At 39.6% G+C, this 24,452-nt stretch overlaps 1 protein-coding gene across 1 annotated transcript in view; it reads right to left on the bottom strand.

Annotated features, from left to right (window-relative positions):
* Positions 1-24,452, bottom strand: part of patj (PATJ crumbs cell polarity complex component) — a 133,404-nt gene that overhangs the window by 92,391 nt on the left and 16,561 nt on the right. The window contains exons 9-19 of the mRNA XM_056256551.1: positions 16,749-16,985; positions 13,785-13,887; positions 13,591-13,679; positions 13,175-13,316; positions 8,944-9,075; positions 6,021-6,100; positions 5,576-5,632; positions 4,118-4,252; positions 3,019-3,195; positions 2,793-2,861; positions 2,181-2,402 (exon numbers count right to left, since the gene is read on the bottom strand). Coding sequence (XP_056112526.1) covers positions 2,181-2,402; positions 2,793-2,861; positions 3,019-3,195; positions 4,118-4,252; positions 5,576-5,632; positions 6,021-6,100; positions 8,944-9,075; positions 13,175-13,316; positions 13,591-13,679; positions 13,785-13,887; positions 16,749-16,985 — 1,443 coding nt within the window. The remainder of the gene's footprint in view (positions 1-2,180; positions 2,403-2,792; positions 2,862-3,018; positions 3,196-4,117; positions 4,253-5,575; positions 5,633-6,020; positions 6,101-8,943; positions 9,076-13,174; positions 13,317-13,590; positions 13,680-13,784; positions 13,888-16,748; positions 16,986-24,452) is intronic.

Here is a 24,452-nt window from a genome sequence, read left to right as displayed (position 1 = left end):
GTAATATTAGCGGTTGAGATGAGAAGAGTAGAAAGAAGGCGGTAGAAAGAGGGGGAGACTGAAGGTTCTCGAAGGCTCCAAGCATGTCTGCAGGTCTCGACGCGGCCTTATCAACTTAGCCCTCTTACTGGAGAGAGCGGCAAAATCAATTTCCCCCTTTGCAGACTGGAGAGGCCCTGGCTCGTCTGCCGCGGGAAAGAGAAAAGAACTCAAGACGAAAGGTTGAGAGATTCTTCCTCCATTAGAAGACCGTAGAAGACCATACCCACCAATGCATTGTGGGAGTTGCACTTTAGTATTTCTGGCAATTCCTTACAGCTCATACATTTATGGACATTTTAACACTTCTTTCACAACTCTGCAAGTGCCTACACCCCCTCCTCCTCTGAATCAATTCCCACCCATCATGCATGAGGCCCTCGGGTTGAAAAGCGTTCGTTTCGGTGCAGATAAGCAAACATACGGGGCTAGGTGGAGGGGGCTCAGCTGGTGCAGAGCACGAAGACGGTGAGTTCGACCGAGGGGAAGCTGCACAGGTCAATATGGCTTCCAATAAACCCCAGGGTGCACCAGCAACTCCTCCAGAAGATCTGCAAAGTAAGCTTTAGTACTTCAGCCTCTTCATGACAATGATCTATGATCCAAGTTGCGGGACTGTGAATTTCTTCTCTTCTCGCCTTGGTGGGGATGAGATCATCTCAAATTCAGACCATCGACGCGGTATCGATGCAATTCGTTTGTACTTGTTCATGCTGCAAAAACAAACAAACAAAAAACCCTGCGTAGCCTCATACAATCTCGTTATAGCAATAAAAAATAAAACAAAGGATTTGAGTCAGCAAAACATTTTTTTTTTTTTTTAGCTCAGAGCCTATGGACACTGTCCCAAGTTCCCTCCTCCCTCCTCCATCTTCATTCCTTCATTTACCAGAGAGATGAAGAGAAAGGAAGAATTTAAGGGATCAGTGCTCAGGTTATCGCCATTAAGCAGCAATGTAATTCTGTCCATGTCGCCACGGCCCCCATCATTCACGGCAGCCTCTGACGAGGAAAGAAGCATACCTTACCATTAAAACATAATCCCCGTTCACTTTCGCCATGATGCGGCAGCCATTTATTATAGTCCTGATGAAGTTGCAAAAGAATGGGCATGCTTTTCTCCTGCCAATACCATTTCCCTGCATGAAATCAATCGGAACCCATGGCTGGATAATATAAAACACGAGGCGTCCCACAGGAGCGGTGGAGAGCAGATCTGCGGGAGAGGTTCTGCATTCTAAGTGGCCTCATTACATGATCACTTCTGATTCAGGATCAACGTGCAGTTATGTACTAACCCTGATTAGAGGGCTAATGAAGGAAGGAGGAAAGCAGCTTTACGTACTAAGTGAGCAGAGCAAAGGGTTTGACGGTTGGCACGAGGCCAGATAAACAGCGGCCCTAGTCAGAAAGGTTCCACTGCTTTCTTTTGTTCAGTGTCCAAAGACTTGTGACATCAATGCAAGTTTCCTGTGATCGCACTTTAGTAAAGTCAAGGGGGATTCATTGAGTCCGGCCCCCTTTTTCCTCCTGCTTAAAGGAAAGCTGATTTTTTCTTTACTTATTTACAGAAAATATGGATCAATGGTTTGAACAAAATGTAACATTTTATGGTCTGATATTTATTATTTATTACAGTTTTCGCAAGGCGGCAGTATTCATTAAACATTATGGTCAGGGTGTTTTGTAAACTGCAGACGTATAAAACTTCTGCCATTAATTTACTCTGAACTACTTAACATAAGGTTTCCAAGCAATCAAGAGGTTTCTAAGATATTTTCAGCTTTAATATGTTATCCATTTTTGTTGTTGTTTTTTTGCAAATTTTACTGGAGTTGGATTTGTAAAATCTCCCTTTTACTTAATTCTTCATGATCCGTTACATTCTATCAATATGTTTGTTCAACATTTAAAATGTAACGGATCATAAAGACATTATCATAATATTTGTAAATTGAGTTGTGATTGAACCTCTTTCTTATATCTGTTTGCATACTGAATTGTGATTAGTCTTGCCGACTTTACAGTGCATGGTAACCGTGTCGATTCCTAGTACATGCAGTTAAAATAAAACAAGACTGAAAGATATTTAATGATAAATATATGGGGGGGGATGAAAAAGAAATGAGGTAATTCCCCACCTGATAGTCTAGTATGCTGAAGCCAAGACCTCGCTCTCCTTTCTCTAGTTCTAGCACCTGCACATTCGGAGACCATAGAGCCATTTCCCCTTCATCCTCCTCCTCTTCTTCTTTTTCTTCATCATCCTTCTCCTCATCCATCTGCTCTCTCTCAGGGCCGCTTGACTCTGGAGGCTCTCCTTCATCGTCAACCTCTTGCTCCATTGCAAATGCCTGACGGTCCTGAAAAGAAAAGCACAAATCATGTTGAGCTAGTAGGGGTTCTCAATTGGTGGGTCATGACCCAAAAATGGGTTGCAGGTCTGTTCTGATGAGATCAATTAATCAATCAAATGCTCAAATCAAGCAAACTATAAAAAACAAGTTGATCATGTTACAAATATTTTCATATTGTAATTGAGCTTACGGAGATAAAAATAATAAATATCATTAATTATATAACACAATTTATTTTATTACATTTTTAACCTAGTTTGATGTAAATTTTTGTATGATAAACAATTTTGGTGCCACATGATATCCAATGTAAAATCTAGATCCTGATGTAAAAATAATAGAGAACTACTGAGCTAAAATAGAGTAGTAGTGTTTTATTAGAGGATATGGACAAACCTGTAACTCTTCCCTTATGCTGTTGCGTAGACTTGTATCTTTGGCCAACATGGAGAGGTTATTCTCAATCTGTAAAATTAATACAAAATGAGCAAGCATATATTATTTTGCAGTTCTTTTTAAAGTATTGGCAAAATTCAGAGTAACTTCCCAAAGTCAGTTTTTACTCATATTTGGCAGTTGTTGAGTGTTAATTTTGGACCCTGTGCATGTATTTTTCTGTTACCTGCTCCTGTAGGCTGGCTGAGGGGCTGGATGAGTGCCACTCTTCAGATTCAGGTTGGTATTCGCTGCCCTCTTCAGCGAGACGTCTACAGCAGACCAAAGTAAAGGGAGGAGGAACTTCTCTGAGGAACGCAACAGCCTCTCGCCTAGACTTCCCATACAACTGCACGCCATTCACCTGCAAATACAATACACATTTTATTGGGAGAAAATTCACTTACAAACATGAAGAATATGTAACACTGCACGGTTTCCCAGATCAGTCAGTAGGGGTACAAAAAATATGGTAATTTATAAACAAACTTTTTTTGTGTGACAAAGTTAATACAAAAATAGTCTCTGTGACATCCACTGGTCATCTTTGATTGGCATTTCATGGAGTGGGCAAGCCTGGAGCTGCTATGGCGAGTGGGGGCGGCACTGTGCCATCTGCCCAAACCAGGGGGAAGCCATAGGCTCCACACATGCTTTCCCTTACACACATACACACACCACACCACACACACCACAGCAACACCATTGCTGCACCATTGGGCTTGCAAGCATCTAGCAAGACCAAGAAAAAAATATTAGGATACTGGTTACACTAAAATATGGGATTTTCATAAAAAGTTCCTCAACAAATGCATTAGCCCCAGGACGGAGCCTTGAGGTACGCCACATCTTATAAGCCACTTCCCCTGCAGCCCTGCAAATCTCCCCTACTTTAACCATCCATCCGGCCTTCGGCCACCAGACCAGGTGGGAGGGGTAAGTTTAGAGGGAAGGGGGCAGGAAGCAAGGCTAGTGGGGAGGTTAGGGCAGGGGACAGTCATGCAGATGGCCTCGGTCAGACTCAGGAGCCCTCCTGCCAGAACATCTATGAGCCAGCAGCAGCAGCAGCAGCAGCAAGCCTTCCTGGAGGCTTGGTGCTGGCAGGATGCAAAGGTCAGTGTTATTAAGGCAACTGAGAAGAGGCTCACCAAAGCAAGCCAAAAGCAAAACTGCAGGCTGGCCAAACACTGGGAGCCCACCTAACCAAAATGCCAAACAGAGAGGGTGCAGGGAGGACCCACGTCACCAGTGTAGATGCTGGGTAATGCGCTTTAATATTACTTTACCTCCAGAAGTTCATCCTCTGGTCGAAGTAGCCCATGTTTTGCCACAGGGCCCTCAGGAGCCACTGTAGAAATGTAGTGGTGTCCATCAAAAGAGTCTAGTTCCACGCCCAAGCGCATTGTGTGTATTGGGAGAAGCTGTAGAAACATAATTTCACAATTATGCAAACGTTGCGGGTAACTACGGAGTGTGGTGTAGATTAAATATATATCTTGATATTTCCGTTTTCAAAAAGGTCATTTTTCTCCATTAAAGGGTTAGTTCCCCCAAAAATGAAAATTCTGTCAATTACTCACCCTCATGTCGTTCCAGACCCGTAAGACCTTTGTTCATCTTTGGAACACAAGTGAAGATATTTTTGATGAAATCTGAGAGCTTTCTGTCCCTCCATTGACAGCTACGTCATTGCAACTTTTAAGGCCCAGAGAGGTGGTAAAAACATCGTTAAAATAGTCCATGTGACTTAATGTTATGAAGCGATGAGAATACTTTTTGTGTGCAAAACCCCCCTAAAATAACGACTTTATTCAACAATCTCTTCTCTTCCATGTCATTCTCTCACGCTGTTGACGTAGTGTAAACAGTGCAGCGCTTCTGGGTTCTACGTCAGAAAGTAGGCTCATTATTGGCCGACGCTGGTCATGTGTGTGATGTGTGTGATGCTGGCCAATAGTGAGCCGACGTTATGACGTAGAACCCAGAAGCGCTGCGTTTACACTACGTCAACAGCGTAGGAGAATGACATGGAAGAGAAGAGACTGTTGAATAAAGTCGTTATTTTGGGGGGTTTTTGCTCACAAAAAGTATTCTCGTTGCTTCATAATATTAAGGTTGAACTACTGTAGTTACATGGACTATTTTAACAATGTTTTTACTATCTTTCTGGGCCTTGAAAGTTGCAATGACGTTGCTGTCAATGGAGGGACAGAAAGCTCTCAGATTTCATCAAAAACATCTTCATTTGTGTTCCGAAGATGAATGAACGTCTTACGGGTTTGGAACGACATGAGGGTGAGTAATTAATGACAGAATTTTCATTTTTGGGTGAACTAACCCTTTAAAAGGAATCATCATTACAACCAAACAGCCATGGCTGTATAGCTTAATTTACCTACGTATATTTTTACTAAAACATAAAATATTAAAAGCAAGGTGAGAACTTCAACAGACCTTTTGTGTGATCATGCATACAAATAGTTCAGGGTTATGAACAAATCCATTGAAACAAATTGATCAATGGAAATGAATTGAACTAACTTGTAAGGAGCTAAAAAAAAAACCCATCTAATATCGTAATGCTCTCATGCTTGCAAGTCATGAGACAAAGAAGGATTGCGTGCGACTAACTTGCCTCCATCTCCACTATATATTATGAATATTTGATAGATCGCCCAGCCCTATTATAGTGCTGAATGAACAAATGAATGAATCATAAATTGTGACTGCTGTTTCCACGTTACCTTGGAGTACTTCTGTAGCTCAATATCATCTTCTATGACAGGGTCAAGCTGTACAACCTGTAAAAAATAAAATAGAATGCATATAAAACATTAGTATAACAAATATATATTAACATAAAAAAAAAAAAAAAAATTAAAAACTCAAAACAAAACACAAAAATATCCTAAAACCAAACCAAAACAACTCCATAGTGGTGACCTGTTGCGGTCAACACACTCCCTTTATGGTAAATAAACCCAAACAACAGTATGTCAGCACATGAACTCAAATCCAGTAGGAGTCAATTGAGGCAATCTACGGCCAGATTTAGCTGGTCGATCGAACATCTCTTATCACAGCATGCGTAAGTGCCGGCGGTTCTTGCTGATTTGCAGTTTGCTTCATGTTTAATTGAGAGCCGCACTTAGCATCTGTTAACATTACTTCCCCTTCGTTTTTGCTTACCATAACATCGTAATGTGGACCAAGCGCCTGCTCCCATTTAGCGCGAAGCTCCATCTCCGTCAGCGGGGCCGGCTCTTGCACTACAACACACACAATAATGAGAGCAGCGTTTAAAGTCAATTACCGCCATTTGGGTGTCCACTGTCCGTGACAGAGTGAGTGGAAACGTATGACATTAATGTCAGGTGCCGCATACTACCATGGGATTGATGTCAGGTTGACGGATGAATATAATCAGAGGGCTGAGAGTGCGCCGAGGGCAAGAGTTGAGAGAGGAGTCAGCAGTGATACTGCAGAAAACGACAACGGGACGCCAGGGAACAATATCGGCTGAAAGCCCAAAGGGCAATGGAGGCAAGTAAATGGGTGGAACAGCTTTTATGAGCACTTGTGACCCTTAACTATGATATGGGGTGAGTGTAGTGTGGGATTTCAGAGAAAATGTGCTCTGGGTAAGAAAACAAAGATGTTCTTCTGTAGTCTAAGCTGTAAATTTACCAGGTACTACTTGCCATGAATCAGGTACAATTTTGTGTCCCACTTTATAAAAAAAAATAATAAAAATAATAGACACAAATTACATGTTTTTTTTAGTTTTTTTTTTAGACCTATTAAATATGTTGATAAAACTTAGCTAACATGAAAAGTAGCTAGTTTCAAAAGCATCAATTGTCAGTATACCACCTTAAAATGTTGATTTTTGCCTGTTGTTAATATTTTTAGTTGTATGCTACAAATTAAAAGCATACATCATAACTACATTCACTAACTGATATTCATTTCATCATAGTAAAAAAAAAAGCTTTAAAATTATTACATTTTAATTCCCAAAAACATAATATTTAGCTGTAATTTAAACAATGAAAAAAAAAAAATACACTATCGTTCAAATGTTTTGAGTCTGTAAGATTTATTAATGTTTTTGAAAGTCTCTTATGCTCACCAAGGTTGCACTTATTAGATCGATTCGAAAACAGTAAAAACAGTAATAATGTGAAATATATTTTTGTAGTCACGGTTTTCTATTTGAATATATATATATTTTTTAATGTGATTTATTCTGTGATCTAAATTTTAAAATAAAAATCTACACTTTCAGCATCATTAATCTAGTCTTCAGTGTCACATGATCCTTCAGAAATCATTCTAATATGTTAATTTGGTGCTCAAGAAACATTTCTTGTTATCATTCATTAATGTTGAAAATAGTTTTTGCTGCTTTTTAGGATTCTTTAAAGAATGAGAAGAAATAAAAAAAAAACAGCGTTTATTTGAATTACAAATCTTTCTTAAATATAAAAAATAATTTTCTGTCACTTTTGATCAATTTACTTAGAAATTGTACTGCCATGTGAGCGCGTAGATGTTTAAATATTTTCTTTATGGATAGTGCTTGACTGTTTTGGTACATTGATGTGTCATTTGATAAGAGTGAACTGAGAGGTTTCGCTAAATTTCACCCTTCGATTTTAAAGATAACTACCCTGGAAGTGCCATTAAATGTGTTTCTTTTGTGTCCTTTAAAGTTGAAAATCTCTGGAAACAGATGTGTTTCAGCCCTACTGTTAAAAAAAAAGTGGACAACACGGACTAGTTGCTGCCGGGTTTTCTGCACTTTTTCCAAGTTCTGTCACACCAGCAGTTTTGACCCATTAAAATCATTCGAAAGTTGACAGCGAGAACGCTCAAATCACAGAGACGGTTGACAATCGGTCCATGTTGGTATAATTATAGTCCACAATTGCTCCAGAAATGCCCACAGCAGTTAAAAACCATAGGAAGTACTATGTAAAACCTCATTTACTCAACTTTTGTGGGTCTGTAGTAACATTTCCCATGTGATGCCCTCTATTGAATGTTGAGTGACGTTTGGATAGGCGGTGGACATTCTTTCTCGTTGTCAGCAGAGTTTTTCCTGATACATAAACATAACAAGCCATTGGCGTGATCAACATTTCCCCTGTTCTCCATATTTTCCATTGTGCCGCACCTGGGCTGCAGATGTTGGCTGGGGTTTGACGTCCCATGTGTAGAAGCGATGCATTGCTGTATTAATGTACTCAAACATTTGTGATGAATGGTGTTGCAAGTGAGGCGTTAGAAATGCTAATTTAATCAGGTCTGCATCCATTGCTCTCACTCACTCACTGACTTTACTTTTTAATGTAACATGCTTTAGCATACCAGTCCACAACAGGGCCTTTTTTTATTGTTTTTTTTTGCTTTTTGTACAAGTGGTCAGTAAAATGAGCTTTTTTTTTTATACATTTAATACGAGGCTTTCCATTTTTTGTTTTTAATAAAATATAAAGTTTGGGGTCGGTAAAATTGTTTTGTTTTTTTAACAAGAAATTTATATTTTTGTTCAGCAAGGGTGCATCAAATTGATCAAAAGTGACAGAAAATTATTTTAAATTGGCAAGACAAAACACGTCCAAATGATAAACTTTTACTCTATGATGGTTAAATATATCAGTTAATCCACGATTCATGCGTGCCGAACCGTGGGGCCTGGTCCGTACGGATCACGGATCAACTGCGATCCGTTGCACACCGAATAATTAATGAACACTTATCATCATGATTGCTATCTTACCAGAGATGGAGAAAAATCCTACTCCAGTAAGTAAACGTGTCCGTGTCCCTGTTTCTGGTGAGCATTGTTTATTTTTACCACGCATGCGCACCAGTTATGTGCAGCCCTGGTTATTGTTATCTTTATAGTTATTGTTCTTGCTGTGAACAGGCCTTTAATTAGTGCATGAGCCCCCAACATTTCGGTGTAAACCACTAAGCCAATCAAAACAAAGTTAAGGATGTTTTTACGAGAGCGGAACAACTGCTGTCAGGCTGGTCTTATCATTTTCCGTCTGCGATACCGCCCAATATTGTTGAGCACCTGTATGTGTGTGAACGGACTCACTTTTCTCCTGCAGCTGTTGTTTGAACCCACTCAGAGCAGGGTCCATCGACTCCACCACAGAGCCCCTCTGATCCGCACGCGCCTTAATCTCAGACGATCTCTTCAGAGACACACGTGACGACTCTCTCTGGACTGCGTACGCACAGATATGCAAGTATATAAACATATACATTTAATTCTGAATCATATTTGTAACCAGACTATAACAGCAATTTATAAAAATTCAAATATATAGAAAAAATATCAAATTGTAAAGTCAATCCAAGACTACTGAAGATCCTAAAAACAGTCAGATTTGACACAGCTAAAGCAATAATGTTAGATTTGACACAGCTAAAGCAATAATGTTAGATAGGCCTTAAGTTTTATTTTTATAGTAATAAAAGCTCTTTGATGGAAACTCAAACACTCTCACACATGTCAACAGCATGTCTGTCCTGAGCACCATGGGCAGATTTTTCCTGTATCCTGTTCATGAGACGAGCTCCCATATAACTATTTTACAGGCGTTTACCACACAGGCCTGTGATTTTCCTGATTAAATATTGTGCAAAATAACCTGTGGAAGATATTTGGACTCGTGGTGCTGTTAGAGTCAAGTAGGCATGACATTTAAAGAGCTCAATACTTTTTGTAATTTATGAGTGTGTGTGTGTGTGTGTGTGTTTGACAGCCCAGTAATTACAAATATTATTTATTTTCTTTACATAAAGTAACAACAGGTAACTTTTCAACCTTCAAAATATATTTCCAAGTCTCTTGTGATGGTACATCGACTTACAATAGGTTGAATGACACGTCTGCCATAGCCTGACGGGGTCTGTAGCGTTTTTAATCGTACTTTTAAACTTCGGGTTTCGGGTAGTAACCGGCGAACAAAGAGAACTACAAAATTCGACTGCTTTACGGCATATACGTCACTTCCACCACCACCCCCACTTCCTTAAAATCGGACTTGCGAGCCAAATGTTATAGTCATGGCCAAAGCAGCACAGAAAAACAAGAAAGCAAAGGTTTTATCGGAGCAAAGCAAAAAGAGAAAAAGAGAAAGTGATCGCGTTAAAGGCAGAACGAGGATCAACATTGCAGAGCTGCCAACTCTCACGCATTGGCCGTGAGACACCCGCATTTGATTGGTTTCACACGCTCACACGTACGCCACACCCCCGGTTTCTCACGCTAAATTGTCAACCCGGTCGGTCAAATCCCTGAAAGATGAGTTTATCTATAGATCTACCCGTTGAGCCACTCGTGATCGACAAGTTATACCGCAAATTAGTTCAAATCTCCCGGAATCTAGAGCGAGCGCGCACGCGAGACAGAGACTGTGCTCCAACGCGCGCGGACGGCAGAGAGAGAAAGCGAGCGAGAGACCTTGCGTGTGCAGGGAGCATCGAACCCTCCATCGAAAAAAGAATGCCTCTCTCTAACCTCTCTAATTCGCTAGAGTAGTAGCGAATTATCAATCTGGTAGCTAGTAAACGATATTCTAGTTTTTGATGGTTAGCTATCGCTAGTATTCTCGTTCTGATTTGAACTTTGCAATCGATGAAATGCAAATAGCAAATGTTTGACCTAAAAAGTGTAGTCTACTCAACATGTACAAAGAAAGGAGGAAGATTATTAATAAAATCATATTTTAGGATACCTAACATGTCTGTGATATTTGTTTATTTGTCTTGCCTCAAGCTATAATGCAAATCGATTTGTAAAATTTGCAGATTCATTTATGGTAGCTTATAATATTGACGATATATGGTTATTATCAACCACTCAAACATTGCATTGAAGTATCATATAGATTCAGTAAAACGGTAACCAATAGACTAGGCTACTATAATGACGCTGGCTTGTAAACGTGAGCATCGCGATCATTTGTCGTTAGAAAAAAAATAAAACCCATGAAATTATATTCATATGACATGCTGAAATATTTGCCACTGTACCTGGGATGAAGACATTTCACACGCAACGCAAGCAGAACACCTGCATGTGACCTCCTCCTACAGTGTTCAGGGCTATCCTGGTTGTCAACAATTGCACGTGCATGTAGGATGACAGAGTTTACGACAGTAGTAGAGGACAATACTGTTTCCCAACTGTAGGGGGAGCCCGAGAGCAAAAAACTACCTGTTGTTACTTTAAAAGGAACGAAATGAATAATTTATCAAATTAAAATAAAATTTAAAAATTTAACTATTTTTTATATTTAATATTCTAAATCTCTAATATATATTAAATATAAATTTATCGTTGGAAAATTATAGACCTGTTTCTAATTTGACCTTCTTAGCTAAAGTATTTGAGAAAGTGGTCTTAAGTCAGCTTTTAAAGTATCTGTCATCTAATAATCTTTTTGAGCCGATGCAGTCTGCTTTTCGAGCAAAACATTCGACAGAAACAGCACTCACAAAGGTGGTAAATGATTTGTTACTGGCTGCTGACTCAGACTTAACATCAGTCTTTTTGTTGTTGGACCTTAGCGCAGCTTTTGATACTGTTGACCACAATATTCTTTTGGACAGAATCGAGAAATACTTTGGCATCTCTGGTCAGGTGCTTAAGTGGTTAAGGTCCTACCTCTCAGAGAGATTTCAGTGTGTGTTTTATAATAACACATTTTCAGACCATTTTCCTCTTCAGCACGGGGTTCCACAGGGTTCAGTCCTTGGTCCGCTACTGTTTTCGTTATACTTAGCGCCACTGGGTCAAATCATTCATTCTTTTGGGATAGCTTTTCATTGCTATGCTGATGATTTACAAATATGTATGCCAGTTATTCCAGGAAATGCATCTGATTCGGTTAAGTTAGCGACCTGTTTGGCTGCTGTGAGAAGCTGGTTATCAGCTAACTTCTTGTTACTCAATTCAGCAAAAACTGAGATGATAGCTATTGGACCAACTACATTAGGACATTTGTATGGCAATTTTACTCTGTCCATTGATGATTTGGTCATTCAGTGCAAGGATAGAGTAAAGAATCTTGGGGTAGTTTTCGATCGGTCACTGTCATTTGATTTGCATATTAAAGAGGTGACTAAAGTAGCCTTTTTTCATCTCCGAAAAATTGCAAAGATTAGACCAATATTAACACTGAAAGATGCTGAGGTCCTTATTCATGCCTTTGTTACATCTAGGCTTGATTATTGTAATGTATTGTTCTCGGGGTTGCCTAAGAAAAGTTTGCGAGGTCTGCAGATGGTCCAAAATGCTGCAGCTCGTATTCTGACTGGATCATCTAAATACATGCATATAACTCCAGTGCTGGCCTCACTGCATTGGCTCCCTGTTCAGGTTAGAGCAGATTTCAAGGTTTTGTTGTTAACATATAAAATAGTGAATGGCCTTGCACCATTGTATCTGTCTGATCTTTTAAATTCTTATGTGCCTACACGGGTGCTGCGCTCCCAAGGGACAGGACTTTTGACTGTACCAAAGGTTAGGAAGAAAACGGTTGGTGAGCGAGCCTTTTCGTTTCGTGCTCCAACATTATGGAACAGTCTCCCAGCTGATAATAGGCTGGCAAGTTCAATTGATGTTTTTAAATCTAAGCTTAAGACCTATTTATTCATTGCTGTGTATGAGTCCTGAATGTTCAGTGATTTCTGATGTTTCTGTAAGAAATTCCTTCTTACTATTTCTTAATTTTTACTGTATTGTTTGCAATTTAATCTTTATTCCTGTTGTAAAGCACTTTGATGGAAAGTGCTCTATAAATAAATGTATTATTATTATTTAATATAAAATTGAATATTCATTTATTATTTGTCAATTTTTTTTAAAGAAATTGATAACGTAGGGAAAGTTTTATTATTATTGAATTTATGCAGATTTAAAAATAAATCCTGTTTTGATGCAATTTGAAAGCCCAATAATTTAACATATTTAGTTTCTTAAAAATTAACAGAATGCATAAAAGTGAAATTTTAATATATAATATTAAATATAAATATTTGTGTTTGAATTTGCTGTTTTGATACCATTTGAAAGTCCAATAACTTTACATATTATTTGTTTTCTTAAAAATGAACAGAACGTGTTAAAATTTAATTTAAATATTTAATATTAAAATTTAAATATACTATAAATATTTGTTTGATGCAGTTTGAAAGGCCAATAATTTCACATATTATTTGTTTTCTTCAATTAATTAAACGTGTTACAATTAAAAGTAAAATTGTATGTATGATGATGTACAGATCTGATCCAAATTCCAAACATGTCACTTTACCTTTATCTAGCGATTTCTCCACGCCCGTTCTCTTGGGTGAGATGATCTTCCTAATGAGGGTAAGGTGTACGATATCTCCTGTCCGCTTCATTACCTCCAGGACTTCCTGGTTGGTGAATCCCTGAAGGTTCACGCCATCCAACTGTGCACACAGACACAAAGACAATCAAGAAGTCACTGTAGGCCCAGCTAACCGGGCTCTCCAATTCGCCTCAACGGGACTGATTAGCCTAGCGTGAGGCTGGGGAGAGCATGACAGCTGACCGCGCCACGCTCAAACCCGCTCTTATTAAACTGTGAATCGATGCAAGATGAAAGAGACGTCTCGCTTAGTTGGCGTCCTGTTCTGTCAGAGCGCTCGTACGGACACGGGGCTAATTAAGGTAGAGCTCATTAAAAAGTGATTAAGAACCCACTGCTATTATCCTGTCGTGGACATGGATTTTCCCGCTCTGCTCAGCGGCGCTGCCTGGAACCACGTTCTTCACGAAGACCCCCACCGCATCTGACGGCAACAGAGACGAGAGATGCGAGTAAATAATAATTAACAGCACACTGATTAGTAGTTGGGTTTCTGGGAAAAAACAAGGCGGCGAAATATGTTTCTTACCCTCAGTGGTCAAAGCGTTGTATCCGATTATAGAGATCCCAAGGCTCTGGCCCTCCTTCTTTTTTAACGCAACTTCGTGGATTTCGTAGCCCTCCAAATTCGGCTGCATAAATAATAGATCAGATACTGACACTGTGTGTAGAAACAGTTTATAAACATTGTACATTTTTGAGGTGAATCTTATGAAAACATATTCAGCCATATTTGTACCCGCTCTTTCAGTATGATTGTTTTTCCAATCTAATGGGAATCTATCCATCCATCAGGACTCCTATCTATCTATCTATCTATCTATCTATCTATCTATCTATCTATCTATCTATCTATCTATCTATCTATCTATCTATCTATCTATCTATCTATCTATCTATCTATCTATCTATCTAGCACTTTTTACAAAACAAATTGTTTCAAAGCAGATTTACAATGATAACAGGAAAATAATCATCTAGAAGAAAATGGCGTCATAGTCCAGCTTAAGCAAGTTCAGTGCGGTTTCATTTCTGTTGTAAAAACGTTATTAATTTAGTTCATTTATATATATATATATATATATATATATATATATATATATATATATATATATAAATACACACACACACACACACACACACACACACACACACACACACACACACACACACATATATACACTCACCGGCCACTTTATTAGGTACCCCATGCTAGTAACGGGCTGGACCCCCTTTTGCCTTCAGAACTGCCTCAATTCTTCGTGGCATAGATTCAATAAGGTGCTGGAAGCATTCCTCAGGGAGTTTGGTCCATATTGACATGATGGCATCACACAGTTGCCGCAGATTTGTCGGCTGCACATCCATGATGCGAATCTCCCGTTCCACCACATCCCAAAGATGCTCTATTGGGTTGAGATCTGGTGACTGTGGAGGCCATTTTAGTACAGTGAACTCATTGTCATGTTCAAGAAACCAATTTGAAATGATTAGAGCTTTGTGACATGGTGGAAGTAGCCATCAGAGGATGGGTACATGGTGGCCATAAAGGGATGGACATGGTCAGAAACAATGCTCAGGTAGGCCGTGGCATTTAAACGATGCCCAATTGGCACTAAGGGGCCTAAAGTGTGCCAGGAAAACATCCCCCACACCATTACACCACCACCACCAGCCTGCACAGTGGTAAAAGGCATGATGGTTCCATGTTCTCATTCTGTTTACGCCAAATTCTGACTCTAACATCTGAATGTCTCAACAGAAATCGAGACTCATCAGACCAGGCAACATTTTTCCAGTCTTCAACTGTTCAATTTTGGTGAGCTCTTGCAAATTGTAGCCTCTTTTTCCTATTTGTAGTGGAGATGAGTGGTACCCGGTGGAGTCTTCTGCTGTTGTAGCCCATCCGCCTCAAGGTTGTGCGTGTTGTGGCTTCACAAATGCTTTGCTGCATACCTCGGTTGTAACGAGTGGTTATTTCAGTCACTGTTGCCCTTCTATCAGCTCGAACCAGTCTGGCCATTCTCCTCTGACCTCTGGCATCAACAAGGCATTTCCGCCCACAGAACTGCCGCTCACTGGATGTTTTTTCTTTTTCGGACCATTCTCTGTAAACCCTAGAGATGGTTGTGCGTGAAAATCCCAGTAGATTAGCAGTTTCTGAAATACTCAGACCAGCCCTTCTGGCACCAACAATCATGCCACGTTCAAAGTCACTCAAATCAACTTTCTTCCCCATACTGATGCTCGGTTTGAACTGCAGGAGATTGTCTTGACCATGTCTACATGCCTAAATGCACTGAGTTGCCGCCATGTGATTGGCTGCTTAGAAATTAAGTGTTAACGAGCAGTTGGACAGGTGTACCTAATAAAGTGGCCGGTGAGTGTATATATATATATATATATATATATATATATATATATATATATATATATATATATATATATATCCGCTCTGGAGAAAACAGTGATTTCATCGTCCAGCTCAGTTTAGTTCTCATATAATGGTGTCAATGGAGGCAGATCAATAATATTGTTGAATATTAAATGTCTAAGCAGTCCAAAAGCTAAAGGTGACAGTGGCAATTGGCTGCTTAGAAATTAAGTGTTAACGAGCAGTTGGACAGGTGTACCTAATAAAGTGGCCGGTGAGTGTATATATATATATATATATATATATATATATATATATATATATATATCCGCTCTGGAGAAAACAGTGATTTCATCGTCCAGCTCAGTTTAGTTCTCATATAATGGTGTCAATGGAGGCAGATCAATAATATTGTTGAATATTAAATGTCTAAGCAGTCCAAAAGCTAAAGGTGACAGTGGCAAGGAACCAAAACTCCATCGGGTGACAGAATGGAGAATAAAACCTTATTCCATTTATCCATCCATCCATCCATCCATCCATCCATCAGTTGTCTTTTTTTTTTGCACTGTAAAATTATTTTCATTAAAAAAAAGCATGTTGTCCTTCAATTTCTCACTGCAGAAATACATCTGGATATTTTACTTGAATATTATTTCAATTATTATTTTACTGAATATTCTATATCTCGTAGTAGATTCTCATATATCTTAATTATGATTTTTATTATTGTAGTACGTTTTTTTATTTAATACATTTTTTTCAAAAAAGTACATGTGGTAAAACTCATATAATAAAATGTCATAAATACCTGTATATTTATTATGATATATTTAAATTGTATTTTATTTGCATTACAGCAATAAGAATGTAGGTGAAAGGGTGCTAAACTGATAATAAAAAAAATGTCGTGATAAAAAAAAAAAAACATTTGTTCAAAACATTGCCTTATTATTTTTTTCTTTTTAAATATATTGGTTTTGGGGGGGTTATGGGGAGAGTCTAAAATTCAATATTAAAATATGTAGCATAAAGATTGGTATTGTGACATTGCACGGTAAAGCTAATCATCATAATAACAACCAATCAACCATTCACTGAGTATGGTGAACTCTGTACCGTTTTGCTGCCCCTGCGGGCTGGCACGGGAGGTGGAGGTGGCAGGGAGGTGATGGGAGCTGCGGCAGGGGCAGGTGGAGGTGGAGGCTGGGCTTCCTCCAGTGGGTCTCGTGCGATCAGCATCCGCACATGGCTACCGCAGGACTGCAGCACCTGCACCACCTGCTCACTGGCCAGACCCCGAGTGTGCGTCTCTCCGATCCGCAGGATGTAGTCACCTGTTCTCAGCCTCCCGTCCTGGGAGGGGTAAATGAGAGAATGGAGGAGGAAGTTGAAGTCATCATACATGAGGTGAATCTATCCATCCATACATCCATCCAAAAAAAAATAACTGAGTGCACCCCCTCTCCAAATTACTATCATGTAAAAAAGACAATATTGTAAAGCATCCAGATTGTAAGTCCCATTATCGCAAATCGCCCAAAAACTACACCTCGGACTCTACAACCCTCAGTTAGCATGTTAAATGTTAAAGTTCATGGCAGTAAAATTAGAAAAAGACTATGTATGATATGTTTGGAAGGGTTGCCAGGAGAAAGCTTCTTCTCTTTAAAAAGAACATGGCAGCACGGCTTAGGTTTACAAAGTTGCACCTGAACAAACCTCAAGACTTCTGAAACACTGTACTTTGAACAGATGAGACCAAAGTGGAGATGTTTAATAATGCGGAGCGCCACGTTTGGCAAAAACCAAACACAGCATATCAGCACAAACACCTCATACCAACTGCCCATCACACTGATGGAGGGTTGATGATCTCTGGCTTGTTTTGCAGCCACAGGACCTTGGCACCTTGCAGTCATTGAGTTGACCATGAACTCCTCTGTATTCCAAAGTATTCTAGAGTCAAATGTGAAGCCATCTGTCCGACAGCTAAAGCTTGGCTGATATTGGGCCATGCAACAGGACAATGATCACAAGCACACCAGCAAATCTATAACAGAATGGCTGAAAAAGAAAAGAATCAAGGAGTTTCACTGGCCCAATCAAAGTCCAGACCTCAACCCGACTGAAATGCGGTGGCGGGACTTTAAGAGCTGTGCATGAACAGATTCCCACAAAACTCAATGAGCTGAAGCAACGTTGTAAAGAAGAGCGGACTAAAATTCCTCCACAACGATGTGAGAAACTGATAAAGTCATACAGAAAATGATTACTTCAAGTTATTGCTGCTAAAGGTGGTTCTACAGGCAATTGAATCATAGTGTGTACTTAGTTTGTCACTTATGGCTTGTCTATTTTGGCCTTATTTGTGTTAAATAAATAATGACACGGTGCAATATGTCATGTGTTGTTCTTCACCTTATTTTAAGACCTACTAAAGACCAGATGATTTTTTATTATGTCCTTATACGTAAAACCATTGAACTCAATCAGGGTGTACTTTCTATTTCAGATGACTGTAGATTGTTAAAAATTATAATATAAAATTAAATGTCTCTATATTTACATTTTTATTAAAATGTAATTATATTACACTAAATTGTATCTAAATGTTTAATATTATAATATGTTTAACAAAGTAATATTTACAGTTCTAACTGTATATTGAATTTGTCTATTGTTAAAATGTGTTTATATTTACATTTTATTTATTCACTTCTACATTAACATTTTTATATTGTTAAATATATATATATACAAACTATATATATATATATATATATATATATATATATATATATATATATATATATATATATTTATACAAACTATATATATATATATATATATATATATATACACACACACACACACAAACTATATATATATATATATATATATATATATATACACACACACACACACACATAAACTATATATATATATACTACCATCCACATGACACATGTATGTTTATAATTTATACAACTTGTTAGGTACCAGCACAGACATAAACCCATTTTACCAGTTAACAATTACAGTCCATATTATAAGTTATTTTCACCGGCCCCAAAGTATAATTTACCTCCCAAACGCAGGCCTGAGCCAAATCTCACATTTACAACCTAATTTGTTTCCATCATCCACAGGTGCAGGAGCCAAAAGTCTAACATCCACAATAACCGTGTCACTCTTACGTGGCCTTTCCTAACGGCCCTTTCCGGTCCGCTTGAGCTGTGAGACGTATTCTTCTTTCTAGGACTCTGGCAGACGGGCCAAATGAACGGCTAGAGGAAGGGGAGGACTAAAGAGTGATTACACAAAGCGCGGAGAGGAGAACAGCCGTCTTTGTGAAGCGCGAGACATGAAAGGCGTTTGATACATCAACTTGTTCAGGGAAAATCTCGGCAGCTTGTTCCTGCCACTGTGCTGGGGACAGCGGGGGTGCATTGAAGCCCACCGCAGCCATTAAAGGTTGAAATGGGAAACGCCAGGGATAACAAAGCCCTGATTTTGACAGCTTTTTTGGAGCATAAGATCCACTGATGTGTGAAATGCAAGCAATGTGCCTTTTGAACAAGAAGGGGTTTGTTGCCTGAGCTGTGGACACTGGGTGGGAGAGAAGAGGAGGTGTGTGTACATTGTATATGTGTGTGTGAGTGTGTGTGTGAGGGGTCTAAACCAGGACAGGTTGTTTTCCAGTCTCTGTCCCTCCTGGCTAAGCATTGAAGAGAGTAAAGCTGACATCAGTAAGTGTGTATTGAACAATCTGCTTTTCAAGTTCCCACGTCAAAGGCTTTATAGAAGAAATGGACAGAAAAAAAATCTTCTAAATGGAATTACTCCAAACACATACTGTACGCATCCTACCTTAAAAAGTTTAACTTTTTTATCGTGTAACTGTTCCCCTAATGTTGACATTTAGTTAAACATTTATAATATACCACACTGACAAAGAAAAGACGATAAAAGAAAATACACTCAGTTCGGGGTTGGACCCCGTTTTGCCTTAAGAACTGCCCTAATTCTTCATGGCATGCTGGAAACATATTGGCATGTTAGCATCACGCAGTTGCTGCAGATTTGTCGGCTGCACATCCATGATGTGAATCTCCCGTTCCATCACATCCCAAAGGTGCTCTATTGGATTGAGATCTGATGACTGTGGAGGCCATTTGAGTTTGGTCAAAGTCCCTTTCAAGAGAAGTCTGTTCACTCAGCGGCCATATTTGCAACGCCTTCGGGAAGCTATTTTGGCATCCAAAACCAAGTCCTATCTATTTGAATGGGGGAATCCTGAAATCTCAAAAACTGCTCGCCAAACTCACAATTGTGGGTGTATTCACACCAGGAAAGTCCAATAGTTCACTTGCTTTGGTCCGGACCAAATAATTTGTTATTTTTTTTGGTACGATTTGCTTTCACACTGCTCTTTTTGCAAGTGAACCAAAATTTGTAAACAAAACCACACGTGTGCTAAGGTCGTCCATTCATTGGACAGGGATTCTCAAGTAGGGAAATCAGGAAGTGCAAAAAAGGCTCAGCATGGAGATATTTCGTACTGCAATATTTGTTATTTGACTAATTTTGTGTTATTCTGTACAAACGCAATATGAAGAAACTGCGCAGAAGACGGATAAGGTATAAAGTTTTCATTCATAGAGAGGGGCTATGTTCACACATTCAAATAATGATGTACTGCAAATACACTCACCTATAGGATTATTAGGAACACCATACTAATACTGTGTTTGACCCCCTTTCGCCTTCAGAACTGCCTTAATTCTGCGTGGCACTGATTCAACAGGTGCATTCAACAGGTGAAAGCATTCTTTAGAAATGTTGGCCCATATTGATAGGATAGCATCTTGCAGTTGATGGAGATTTGTGGGATGCACATCCAGGGCACAAAGCTCCCGTTCCACCACATCCCAAAGATGCTCTATTGGGTTGAGATCTGGTGACTGTGGGGGCCATTTTAGTACAGTGAACTCATTGTCATGTTCAAGAAACCAATTTGAAATGATTCGAGCTTTGTGATGGTGCATTATCCTGCTGGAAGTAGCCATCAGAGGATGGGAACATGGTGACCATAAAGGGATGGACATGGTCAGAACCAATGCTCAGGTAGGCCGTGGCATTTAAACGATGCCCAATTGGCACTAAGGGGCCTAAAGTCTGCCAAGAAAACATCCCCCACACCATTACACCACCACCACCAGCCTGCACAGTGGTAACAAGGCATGATGGATCCATGTTCTCATTCTGTTTACGCCAAATTCTGACTCTACCATCTGAATGTCTCAACAGAAATCAAGACTCATCAGACCAGGCAACATTTTTCCAGTCTTCAACTGTCCAATTTTGGTGAGCTCTTGCAAATTGTAGCCTCTTTTTCCTATTTGTAGTGGAGATGAGTGGTACCCGGTGGGGTCTTCTGCTGTTATAGCCCATCCGCCTCAAGGTTGTGCGTGTTGTGGCTTCACAAATACTTTGCTGCATACCTCAGTTGTAACGAGTGGTTATTTCAGTCAAAGTTGTTCTTCTATCAGCTTGAATCAGTCGGCCCATTCTCCTCTGACCTCTAGCATCAACAAGGCATTTTCGCCCACAGGACTGCCGCATACTGGATGTTTTTCCCTTTTCACACCATTCTTTGTAAACCCTAGAAATGGTTGTGCGTGAAAATCCCAGTAACTGAGCAGATTGTGAAATACTCAGACCGGCCCGTCTGGCACCAACAACCATGCCACGCTCAAAATTGCTTAAATCACCTTTCTTTCCAATTCTGACATTCAGTTTGGAGTTCAGGAGATTGTCTTGACCAGGACCACACCCCTAAATGCATTGAAGCAACTGCCATGTGATTGGTTGATTAGATAATTGCATTAATGAGAAATTGAACAGGTGTTCCTAATAATCCTTTAGGTGAGTGTATATACTGCTAACAAGTGCTGTCAATGTTAATGCTTGCGATTGTTTGTCCAGTTTAACGCAGCATCATCCTTGTATTGTAACTATCGTTACATTATGCAGACTGATCTCATGAAATGGCGTATGTATGACACGCCAATTCGTATTTCCATTTTTGGCGTGCTATCAACACGCATAATCGCTTTTCAGCGTGTTTATCAACGCCGTTGACTTAACGTTACATTACTGTATAAATATATGACCTACCCCAACCCCGTCCCTAAACCTACCCGTCACTGGAGTTAATACTATTTATGAGTCTTCCCCTACCATCCAAGGAAAAAAAATATTGCTCCACAGATGTAGATATGAATTTTGCTTCGTTTCGCTCGGACATTTAACGGCGTACGCAAAAGATGACGGTTCGTTTCGGCGGCGTGGACATAGACGCGGATAGCTCAAAATGCGTATAGATAACACGCCACTTGACTTGAAAGTGGCGTGTATGCAGAGGCGGACAGAGTACACAGCTTCGTTACTTGAGTAAAAGTACAGATACCCCTTGCTAAATTTTACTCAAGTACAAGTAAAAGTACTACATTCAGATGTCTACTTAAGTAAAAGTACTGAAGTACTTGTTTTTAAAAGTACTTGAGTATCAAGAGTACAAGAGTAAATTTTCTAAATATTGCATTACTACTGCCACAGTGTCAAGTCAAGTCATCTTCATTTATATAGAACTTTTAACAATGTAGATTGTTTCAAAGCGGCTTCACAGAGATAAACATAATTTAAGGTAACAGAGATTGGTTTGGCTTTATAGCGGTTCCTGAATAATGTTATTTCCAGCTAAAGTTAGTTTTGATCGATTCACTTCCGTCGAAATGATCATTTGTTATTAAATTAGGGGCCGGTAAGACGACGGCGTTCTCTCTAAACAGACTTTAAACTGAACCTGTGATTAACGCTGATGGCGTTTACATGCGCATTAAGAATTGATTCTATAGTTATGTGTGTTCGAATATATGTGTTCAGGTTTGTAATTTCCCTACCAACCATACCTAAACAAACTACTTGTCTTTGCCTATAAATTTGATACAGAATTTTATTTTATCACTTTGGGGAAGGTACGCAAACCGTGCTTACATTTATGTACAGAAACGTCCTACATGGAGTTATGAAAAATGTTAATGTTAATACCTTTGATATTCTAAAAGGAATTGAAAGTTAATTCAAGTAATTTTCATCTTTTTACCATGTTGCTTTATTTAACATTTCTCACTTGCCCACAAGGCAATGCACAATGGCAACGCTCTGACAAACCTCTGCTAGAGTTTTAATGGATTTATTGCACCCACATTTGAACCTGTTTCGTCTCTTATCTAAATCTGACCATGGACAAAGCCCGTCTACATTCTCTGCCATGGAGTTTACTTTGGCGTCAGTTCAGAGCTGAAGGTGAAGGTGATTGCTGATAGGCTGTCCCAATCAGTGGCGCCTGCACAATCCAATCACGTTTAAGAGGGAAACAACAAATTGAGGGTTTCCGAGATTTTTCTTTTTTCCTTTTTTTTAATAGAAGTAACGGGTACTCACGGTTATGGATAGAAATGTAGTGGAGTAAAGAGTACAGTATTTGCCTCTATTTGCCTATTTGCCTGTACTTGAGTAAAGTCATGAGTAATCCCCAAAAATGATACTCGAGTAAAGTACAGATGATTTGAGCTTTGTAACATGGTACATTATCCTGCTGGAATTAACCATCAGAAGATGGGTCCACTGTTGTCATAAAGGGATAGACATGGTCAGCAACAATACTGTAGGCTACTACAGTAGGCTGAGGTGCTTAAAAACAATGCTCAGTTGGTACTAAGGCCCCATCCACACTACTGCGTTTTAGTTTAGAAACGGATAATTAAAACGAATACGATCTCCGTCCACACCAGCGTTTTAGCTGCGTATTAGAATTGATCTCCGTCCACATTAAAACGACTGAAAACGCGGATCACGTGACCATTCACCAACACTGGGCATGCGCGGCCGGTGTAAACACAACTTCATTGATAAAATTATCCCACCATGCTCTGGGTTAACCGCAAACCGACGCTCCATATACGGTCAACGCTGCCGCTGCACACAGGAATTGTCACAGATCGCTCGAATAATAGCTTGACTCCGGCGCATGTAGGCAGTTATAGCATTGTAAAATGCAGAATTTACTTGTACAACAGCTGCTAGCAAAGATATACGCCATGACACCCAATCATAGAGCCGAGCGTGAGCCTCTACTACGTCATTGTTTCTAAAGTCCTCCGTTTTGACCTGTCTACACTAAAACACCCTCCGGAGATTTAAAACGAAAAACAGATCGGCAGCGTTTCTAAACTTCTCCGTTTTTGCCGTTTTAGTGTGGACGGGAGGTGCAAACGTAGCAAAAGGTCTCCGTTTTTAAATGAAAACGCAGTAGTGTGGACGGGGCCTATGTGTGCCAAGAAAATATATCCCCCACACCATTACACCAGCAGCAGCCTGAACTGTTGATACAAGGCAAGATGAATCCATGCTTTCATGTTGTTTACACCAAACCCTTACACCTGACCCTACCATCTGAATGTTGCAGCAGAAATTGAGACTCGTCAGACCAGGCAACCTTTTTCCAAACTTCTATTGTCCAACTTTGGTGAGCCCATGCAAATTGTAGCCTCAGTTTCCTGTTCTTATCTGACAGGAGTGACACCGGTGTTTCTTCTGCTGCTGTAGCCCATCTGCTTCAAGTTTGGACGTGCAGTTTGTTTAGAGATGCTCTTCTGCAGACCGCGGTTGTAATGAGTGGTTATTTGAGTTACTGTTGCCTTTCTATCAGCTGGAACCAGTCTGGCCATTCTCCTCTGGCATGAACAAGGCAGA

This window comes from Rhinichthys klamathensis, unplaced genomic scaffold, assembly GCF_029890125.1.
Source record: "Rhinichthys klamathensis goyatoka isolate OS25496 unplaced genomic scaffold, OSU_Roscu_1.1 h1tg000127l_1, whole genome shotgun sequence".
Classification (NCBI taxonomy): Eukaryota; Metazoa; Chordata; class Actinopteri; order Cypriniformes; family Leuciscidae; genus Rhinichthys; species Rhinichthys klamathensis.
The sequence above is the reverse complement of the archived record's forward strand: the minus strand, read 5'-3'. Positions and strand labels throughout refer to the sequence as shown.